Source organism: Pediculus humanus, genomic scaffold (assembly GCF_000006295.1).
Source record: "Pediculus humanus corporis 1103172108306 genomic scaffold, whole genome shotgun sequence".
Classification (NCBI taxonomy): domain Eukaryota; kingdom Metazoa; phylum Arthropoda; class Insecta; order Psocodea; family Pediculidae; genus Pediculus; species Pediculus humanus.
In genome coordinates this window covers 839,340-850,020 of record NW_002987875.1, presented here as the reverse complement: position 1 = coordinate 850,020, position 10,681 = coordinate 839,340, and the positions used below count along the sequence as shown (strand labels likewise).

The 10,681-nt window shown below is 28.1% G+C and overlaps 1 protein-coding gene across 1 annotated transcript; it reads right to left on the bottom strand.

Annotated features, from left to right (window-relative positions):
• Positions 1 to 7,525: 7,525 nt before the first annotated feature.
• Positions 7,526 to 10,417, bottom strand: Phum_PHUM577790 (Nocturnin, putative; the record flags this gene model as incomplete). Its single annotated transcript, XM_002432190.1, has 8 exons — positions 7,526 to 7,706; positions 7,800 to 7,946; positions 8,092 to 8,233; positions 8,324 to 8,566; positions 8,824 to 9,025; positions 9,113 to 9,285; positions 9,845 to 10,063; positions 10,147 to 10,417. The coding sequence occupies 8 exons, from the start codon at positions 10,415 to 10,417 to the stop codon at positions 7,526 to 7,528; spliced, it is 1,578 nt and encodes a 525-aa protein (XP_002432235.1).
• Positions 10,418 to 10,681: the final 264 nt, after the last annotated feature.

Genomic DNA, 10,681 nt, shown 5'->3' with positions numbered 1-10,681 from the left:
TATCCCCAAATATTATTATTATTATTATTATTATTATTATTATTATTATTATTATTATTATTATTTTATTATTATTATTATTATTATTATTATTATTAATTTTCCCTTATTTATTTAAAGCAATCGAAACTTATTTTAAAAATAATTTTTTTTTGATTCATTGCATTTTAATCACGATTTTTTATCGTAATTATCAATATCATTATTATCATTTGAAGTTGTTTTTTTATTAATAATAATAATAATAATAATTTAATACAAAACCTGTATGGTTATTAGCAACATGTTTATTTACATAGAATCTTATATCAATTGTGGGACGGACGGACGGCCGACTCAATATAATAATCTTGACGCCATTTTATTATTATTTTTATTATTGGATTAAAAATAAATTATTTATTTTTTTATTTTTGTGTAAATTATTCACCGCGATTTTCAATAATAATAATAATAATAATAAATTAGAGAGAGAGAGAGAGAAAGGTAGAAAAAAAAAAAACAAATCGAACCTTATAAAAACAAAACGAAAAAAAAGTAGGCGGAAGAAGTTGTCTTATTATGTCATAATATTTTATAAACGGATATTGATTTGATTAGAGTAGTGAAAGGGGGGGGTGGGTGGGAGAAAAAAAGAAAAATGGCGGACGAATTAATAATTAAATGCACTTTAAACTTTCACCTTTTTATATTATTATTATTATTGTTTTGTAATGATAGTTTAATTATTGTTTTTATTTAACGTTGTTATAACGTAATAATACTTTCATTGCATTAAATGATATTATTACAAAACGTTTAATATAAATCATTTATTGGATAATAATAATGATAATAATAATTACGCATATTTATAATAATAATAATAAGAATGTTACGATTCGGAATTAATTATTTTTTTATTTATTTATTTATTTTCAAAAAAAAAAGGAAGGGAAATGATTGAACACCACGTGTTATACGAAGAAGAAAATGAAAACAAGATGAGGAAAAAATTCAAATGAAGATTTGGCGGGAAAATTTTCATCGTTTCCGGTAAGTTTTTTTCACAACATTATTAATTTTACTATTATTATTATTATTGCTAAAGAATTCGTATAACGAAATAATCAATAATCAATAATAATTATGATAATACCAAGGATGATTTTGCTTCATCGAGCGAAAGTTACGACCCTCGATTGATTATTATTATTATTATTATTATTATTATTATTATTATTATTATTATTTATTTATTTATTTATTTAATTATCATCATCTACATTATTATTATTATTATTGACAAACGTTGATTTTTTTTTTGTAACGTAATCGAAATAAAAACAAATATGGCCGACGTGAAAAGAAAAAAAACCGTTAAACGGAAAAGTAGGAAATAAAAAGAAAGGAACGAAAGAGGGGAGAAGCTTTTTTTTGGGGGGGGGCGGAAGCGAAGGATTGCATGTTAGAAAAAAATTTTTTTTTTTAATTAATTAATTTTTTACCACCTGAAAATGAATTTTAACCACCATTCTCAGAAATTGTAACAAAAGTTGTGTTGGACCGTCGTGTAATTAATGGGGGGGGCGGGGGGAAGAGGGAGGGGATCCGATGGGGCGGTTGCTGTTTCAAACATTTTCTCGTATATCAACGGACGTAATATTTTTCTTTCTAACTTTTTCACGGAAATTGATTAAAATCAAACAAGATTTCCAAGAGTAACTAAATCTTTTGAATATTTATGAATGGGAGAAACAAAAACGGTTTTTCATTTTAATAAATATTAATAATAATAATAATAATAATAATAATTTTCACGTGTTTAATTTTTAATTAACGGATTAATTAGTTTATATAATTATTTTATTTCTTAAAAACACGTGGAAATGAAATGAAAAAAAAAAAAAAGAAATTCTTTGGAATAGCGTGTTTCGAAATGACCACTCATTCAAATTTTGAACGGCCATATTTTGGCGCGTTTATGACGACACTTTTTAATACCACGACGATTCGTTTAAAAAATTTTAATTAATTTTAATTAAATTATTGTAGAAAACGCGCGAGTGGGGGAGGGAGAAATTCTCACCGATGATGAATGAATTCATTTATTATTATTATTATTATTATAGTTAAAAATTACCTATAAATGGTTTCGATTTGGGAATAAAATAAAAATTACTCATAAATATATATAGGAGTGTGATATATTGACGGTTAAAAATTCAATTTTATTTATTTATTTCGGTTCTATTTTTTTCCACACACACACACACGCACACGCACACGCACACGCACTGTTTTTTTTTTTAAAAAAAAAAATTCTTTAAATTTTTTTCTGTTTTTTTATTTTTTTTTATTTTTTATTTTCGTTTGTTTTGTTTTTTTTTTTTTTAAATCTAAACAAAACAAGTGAAAAAATTTAAAAATATTCTTGGAAATGATTGATTGATTGATTGATCGATCGATCGATCGATCGATCGATGGATCGATTGAACGGGAAGGGAAAAAAATTGAAAATTTTCGCATTTATTACTTTGTTTATTTTCGGATAAAATAAATATTAATAACAAAATGTTTATGTAATGTTTTTAAATAATACTGATGACGGTTGTTAGTAATAATAGTAATAATAATAATAATAATAAAAAACGTGGCGGAAATTTAAAATCCGGGGGATGCCCTGACCTTCCCCCCCGTCCCCTCCCCCACCTCTCTCCCCCATCTTTCGTGAAAATATTATTTAATATAAACATTACATAGTTTTTAAAAATAAAACAATTGAAAACGTTTGTTTTGAGAAAAATTTCACTTTTCATTATTCGAAATAAATTGTTTCATAATTATTATTATTATTATTTGTCGAATTGTTGAAAATCAAAAATTTTTTATGACGTCATAATATCATCGAAAATAATAATAATAATAATAATAATAATAATAATAATAATAATAATAATAATAATAATAATAATAATAATAATAATAATAAATGAAATAATTGTTAAAGTGTTCGTAATTAAAAAATTTTTAACTTAATAAAACGCGAATTTTTAAATTAAAAATAATAATAATAATAATAATAATAATAATAATAATAATAATGGCGGCGGTATGCGACGAATCAAACGATAAAAATAATCGTGAAATTAATAAATAATGAAAATATATTTATAAAAAAAAAAAAAAAAACAGGTTTTTCCGACTAAATAGGATTTCGGGGTAGAGGGAGAATCCTCCATTTTAAAAAAAAATAATCAAACTCTCACTGTCAGCAAGCGAGTATAAAAAATTTCGATTTAAAAAAAAAAAAAAAAATCAACATAAAAGAATAATAATAATAATAATAATAATAATAATAGTAATAATAATAATAATAATAATAATAATAGTAATAATAATAATAATAATAATAATAATAATAATAATAATAGTAATAATAATAATAATAGCATAGTTTCCGAACATTTAAATCTTGGTTTAAAAAAAAAAAAAAAACGTGACTTGATATATCGAAACCCAGATTATTGTAAACGTTCATGCATGCACATTTTTATTTTTTATTTTCACCACAAAATTTTTCCCTTTTTTTAAATTCAGGTACGAACCGTGAAAGATGGTAAAAAAAAAAAAAAAAAAAAAAAAAAAAAAAGTGCATAAACGATTTTTAAATTTGTAAATATATTCTCGCGTTTAAAAACATTTTTCGATTTAAAATCGCCCATTTTCACTCACTGCAGGTGTTAATTAATGACGTCACGTAATCGTTAAAATTTTTAAATTTTTACGCGGGAAAATTCATTCGTTTAAAAAAAAAAAAAAAAAAAAAAAAAATTAATTTTAATAGAGGTCAATCGGTTATTTAATAAAAAAAAAACAATTAAAATAATCGAATTATTTATTATCATCATCATCATTATCATCATTATTTTTGTCGTTTCTCGGAATTAATTTTCCAAAATGTCTGATTTGGTTTAATTAAATATTCGACGAACTAATTATTCCAGTATTTGGGTCACTACTGCTTCGTTAATAATAATAATAATAATAATATTTAACCTTATCCTTTACGGATCAAGTTTTTCTTTAGGTCTCCTACGACAACAAACAAACAAACAAACAACTTCGTACGGTATCAATGCTGGATGGAGGATGAAGAGATTTTCCTTCCAGAACGAAAAAAAAAAAAATCATTATTATTATTATTATCATCATCGAATCCGTTTTTATTATTATTATTATTATTTACGATCGATGATATGATCGTTATTATTGATAGTTTGTAATTTTATTAAATAATTTTTTATTTTTTTTAATAGGTTAATAAATCAAAATAAACATTAAATAATTTTTGTCGTTTGTTTTTCAGGAAACGACACATAAAATGATAAACAACGAATAAGTTGGTTGTTGTTGTTGTTGTTGTCGTTTGTTGAATTCTAAGAAAAAGGAAAATAATTTTATGGTATCCAAGTTCTCTCGTGTATTACTTTAAAAAAAAAAAAAAAACCGGTAAGTTGTTTAAATTTTATTTACATCCAAGTCATATAAAATAATTTTTTTTTTTTTTTATCAGACGACGAATAAGATAAATTATTTGTAGTGGAAAAAATTACTGGAATTTTCTAGAAGAAATTAAATTTTTTAAGTTTTAATTGCGTTTTAAAAAAAAATGTAGTTGAAAACGAGATCGTAACGTAATTATTTTATCGGGGAATCCCCTTTTTTTTTTTTTTTTTTTTGTTTATCGTATCGTACATCCGGAAATGAATGATTCGCATAAAAACTCATGCTTTATTATGACAGTTTAAATATTATACGAATTGTTTTTGTTGTTTCTTAAGGTGTGTGTGTGTGTGTGTGTGCGTGTGTGTGTGTGTGTGTGCGTGTGTGTGAATGTTTGTTATTGCAACTTTGGTGTTTGACTTTTAAAAATGGCGCTCGTGTTTTTTTTTTTTATAGTTTGTAATTAACGATGGCTGACTGGCTGGCTGACTGGCTGATGCCACGAAAATTTATTATTTATTTCGTTCGTCTGACACGATCGTATTACGTAGAAGGGTTACAATAATTTCAAATCATTTTCTCTGATTCATTTGACGTGTTAACGAGACGACAGCATTTAAATTTGTCACAATTGATCATAGTTTACGATTGTCGTCGTTAATTCCATTATTCTAATAATAATAATAATAATAATAATAAAAACGAGTAAAATTCGGGGATTTTCCCTTCGCGACCGATCACATTAGTCAGCAATCATACATTATCACTCATTAGTAAATTCATTTTTCCTAGAAGTGAAATTGAGTTTATTAAGCTCAGTTAAGTTTAAGCAAGCGAAAAAATCGTTATGATAATGATAATTTTTTAATATGCGATCGGATATGTGTCTGTGTGTGTGTCTGTGCGTGTGTGAAAATGAAAAAAATTTCGAAAAGGAAAATTTTGAAAAGGTCGGAGGAAAATGTCAGGAAAATCGTTTGGAAAAATTTATCATTATTATTATTATTTAATTTTTTTTCGTATAAAAGTGCAAAAATCCCGTTGGATTGGGGTTAACTTAAAGTGAATCATCCAGGATATTTACCTTTTTAACCTTCCTTCCCCCTCCCCCACCTTATGGTATTTTTTTTTTATTAATTGAACTTTCGTGATTTGTTGTTGTTGTTGGCGAATGGAATCGTATTTGTTAGGAGAGTGCGATTACGCATCGAAACAATCGTATTCGTAATAATAATAATAATAATAATAATAATAATAATAATAATAATAATAATAATAATAATAATAATAATAATAATAATAATAAAACAAACGTTTTTAACCGCGCTTTGCGTGCGTGCGTGCGTGTGAAAAAAATCGAGACAACTTGTCGATCATTCAAGTATTGATAAAAGCATAAAACGGATTTTGTAGGGGCGGTAGATTAACATTTTTTGTTCTTGCCACGGGGATCTTTGGGGGGGGGGGCGAGGGGGGGGATATAATAATAATATTCGAATTTTTTCGATTCAAATGTCACCAAATATGAAAGTAAATCCGCAATCCATCCGCGGTCGAATGTAATAATAATAATAATAATAAAACAAACGATTAAAATTCATATAAAAAAACAACATTTTTTTTTTTTTTTTTTTTCAATGTTTATTTTTAAGGTTAAATTTTTTATTGATGAATATGACGATGAAGATATTTCAAATTTAACGACGATTAATAATAATAATAATAATAATAATAATAATAATAATAATAATAATAATAATAATAATAATAATAATGATAATAATAATAAATACAAAAATCCAGTTTTACGAAAAAAAAGAATTTAAAAACAAAATAATAATTATGCAAAAATGTTTATTTTTTTTTTTTTCTCAACTGTAATTATTAAAAATAAATGATTTGATCCCACGCAGAAACACAAACATTTTTATTTATAAACAAATATTTATTTATATATTTAATAAATTTGTAACGTATTTTTTTCGACGAAAATAAAATAATAATAATAATAATATTTAAAAATGCGCGAATTATGTTAATTTCATTGGTAAATTAAAAAAAAAAATTTCGCCTTGTCTCTCTTTCTCTCTCTCTCTCTCTCTCTTTCTCTGTCTCTGTCTCTCTCTCTCTCTCTCTCTCTCTCTCTCTCTCTCTCTCTCTCTCTCTCTCTCTCTCTCTCTCTCCCTTCCTCTCTCTCTCACACAGGACTACACACACGCTTGTGAAAACTTATTTAAAATTTGAATCGATTTTAATTTTTCCTCGTGGCAAGACTATGAAAATTTTAATAGTTTTATTATTTATCTTAAATCGTTTTAATATTTTACCGCGTTATTTTTAACTTACGTAATTACACATTATTGCTTAATATTTAAATAATAAAGAAAAATCCAACAAGAGGAGTACAAGGTATTATTTCTATACATATATAAATAAATTTTTTGAAAACAAACAAAAATTATTTTCGTATTATTCATTTATTTATTTATTTAATATTAATGTACACGTATATATATATATATAAATAAATATATTTATAAATAGATATTGTTTAAACAAAACAAAAAAAAACAATTTAAATATTTATTATTATTATTATTACTTTCGGTTTTAATACGTTTACTCGTAGTCTTTTCTTTTTGTTTTGTTTAATGATAATGATTGTGAAGAATGAATGATGCTCTGTCGTCTGCTTTATCCTTTTTCGTACCATCGATTTCCCCTCTTTTCTCCCCACCAAAAAAAAATTTACGAGCGTTTGATATTTAAACGGAAGCCCTTATTTTCTTACAAATAATAATAATAATAATAATAATGATACAATCGCGAGGGTTGTTTGAATTTTTTTTTTTTTTTGTTGTATTTTCCGCGATCGAAACGTTTTGTTTTCTTTTGTTTTGGTTTGTTTGTTTGTTTGTTTGTTTTTATTTAGTAGGTCGACGACGTTCGCGTGTTTAAACGATTGTGACCTGACTTCCAGCCGCCTTTTCCTCCTCCTCCTCCTACGGGAACCGATTTTTTTTTTTTTTTTTGTTTATTGCTATCGATTTCCCGACGTGAGTTGAAAAGTTGCACGTAACGGAAGATGATCGCTCGCGCATGCCAAATTCGGGAGATACCTGAGATAAACTTCGGCTTCTCGCGAATTTGGAAGCGTGAGCCTCGAGATCAATTTGAGATTTCCTTCGGATTTTAATTTTAAATTATCGTTCCATAATTGACTGGAAAAAACCAAAAAAAAAAAAAAAAAAAAATTAAATTCTCCTCTCCCTTCTCCCCTCTTCCCTCTTCCTCCTCCCCCTAACTCAACGAACCTGTAAAATATGTAATCCACCGTCACCCAGTGATTTTGATTCGTCGTCGCTTCCGGTAAATTTCCTTTCACGTGTTCGTAAACGCTTTCCAAATTTAAATGATGATCCAAAGCTCCCGTCGAAAAGCTAACCTCGCCGGCATTTTCTCTACAACCATTAGAAAAAAAATTATTAAAAAAAAACATTCGGGGGTAAACGCGGGGGGGGGGGGGCAACGACTCCTCACATATTTAAAAGGATTAAAAAAAAAAAAAAAAAAATTTTCCGCGCTCCCCTGTTCGATAGACTAAACACGTATTGACACGAATCCGTGATTCCAATTCTCGGGGGTAAAAGTGTTTTGTTGAGTATGTGACCTCTTAGAGAGGGTAAAATTTTTTCGCTCGACATACCCTCGTATTCCAAATAACTTTTCGTGACTAATTGGTAAACCCCTTTTGAAAAGAAAACAAAACAAAACAATGAAACGCCATTTGTTTTCTTTTGAACTTAAACAAACAAACAAACTTTTCGGTTGTTTTTACCATTTTCCGGTGAGTAATTCATGTCTCCGGTGAATATGATGGGCAAATATTCCGGTTGTCGTGCTAGTGCGTTATGTTTAGCATATGCCATTTTTTCGATTTCCGCGAGCATCAATTGCGTTTGTGCCAATTTAATGTCTCCCCTTTTCGGATTGTACAAAAGATGAGTCGTTGCGACGACAAATTCCGATTTCGGATTCGATTTCATTGTTAATTTGAGAATTATTCCAATGTTATCACGATCTGATCACCATCATCATCATCAGCATCGTCATCATCATCACCATCATCATCATCATCATCGTCATCATCATCACCATCATCATCATCATCATCATCATCATCATCATCATCAGCAGCATCAGCATCATCATCAGCATCATCATCAGCATCCATCATGGACATTTCACACCAAACAAACAAAATTAAAAAACGATAAGAATTTTTCACGACGTTCGGTAAACAATAATAATAATGAAACTAAAGCAAAGGTCATTCACCTAACAAATGAACGGATCTTTTAAACAATTCGACCGTCATATATTTGACGAGATTAAATTTATCCCTTTTGTAATAAATGGCACAACCGTCGACTTTTTCGTTTGTCCTCTGTTTGTATATACCCTGATAACCCAAAAGATTCAAATTGTAATTGTAAAAAGAATTGACTAAACTCGAATCTATTTCCTGGAGGCATAATATCTGGAACCGATAACGTTTCCCTTTAGTTTCTAAAAAAGGTTTTTTTAGGTTTCAAACGGACTCGGTTCGAGGAGCAAAAATACTCACGTCCGCATCGAATTCTTTTATTTCTTCAATGAGCAATTTACTCCTGACTTCCCACTTGAGTGATTTTTCATCGTTTCTCTTGTACAGGTACCTGTGTTTTTCCAATAGGGATTGTGACAAAACGTTGTAACTCACAACCGTTATCAATTCGTCTTGTATCGATTCCCATTTATCTAAAATAAAACGTGGACAGGGTTACGACGTTGTTATCGTTATCATTTAAACGTTTTTCACGATTTCATTCGACCTGACGACACACTTTTTTTTTTTTTTTTTTTTTAACTTTCCTTGAAGGTTACAATCGGGTCAAATCGGGGCCCCTTTTTTTTGTTCGACCAAATGTTCAAAAAAATAAAAATAAAAATAAAAAATAAAAGTTTAAGGCAAAGAGCAAACGTTCGATATCACTGAGACTTGAAACGTGCCAAGATCATTTTTCAAGGTTATTATTATTATTATTATTATTATTCGTCACTTAAATAAATACGTACATATTAATAATAATATAAATACGGGCGCGCGTGTGTGCGAGTGCGTGCGCGACAACGTACCCTTTCTCTCCCTTTCACCCTTTTCTCTCTCTCTCTCTCTCTCTTTCTCTTCCTTCTTCCCCCTCTCTCTCTCTCTCTCTCTCTCTCTCTTTCTCTTCCTTCTTCCCTCTCTCTCTCTCTCTTTCTCTTCCTTCTTCCCTCTCTCTCTCTCTCTTTTCCTCTCGGGTTTTACGATACTCACTGTTTTTAATAATATCTTTGGCGTAAGGACTATACTCAGTCCATCTCATCCAATTTAAATTTTTCTTTATCTCTTCTGATTTTCTCGTTTCCGTAAACTCGTGACCGGAAATGGTCGTCGTCGAAGTTGAGGAACCGGAATTGAAAATTTCATTCGTTGATTCGATATTTTCGACGTTATTTCCGACGTGACAAATTTCCCTTTCTTTCTCCATGACCCCTAAAAAGTGAAATCACATATATTTGTAAATTTTCATAAAATTCTTAAAGAAATCAACCCTTTCCAAATGTATTCATACCGACCATGTTCCGATTGGAAATTTTTTTTAATTTTAAATTCGCTCGTTTCTTCCTGTCTCTGTCGCTGTTGGTGGTCGTGGGGATGGGGAGGTTGTTCTTCCGGTAAACACATATCCTCCACCACGTTCAAATTGATTTCTTCCGTTTTTGAACATTTTTCTAGTATTTTAATTCCTCCCTCCGTACCGTCCAATTTGGATGATTTTAATTTAACAACATCGACCACTGAAATAATTAACACTCCGATTGATAAAACGAATGTCAACTTTATCATCATTTTATTTTATTTATTTTTTATAAATTAATTAAATTCAATCAAAGTTTTTATTTTGTTTTAATAACTCTTCCTCCTCCTCCTCCTCCTACTACTACTACTACTACTACTGATTTTCAACAAACAAAAAAACCTTAAACAATTTTTCATTCACATTATTAGCACTTAAAAAAAAAAAAAAAAAAAAAAACAGTTTTACTTTCATTCGATTAATTCATGATACACATTTTCAATTGACTTTATAGGTAAAAAAAATTTTTTAAT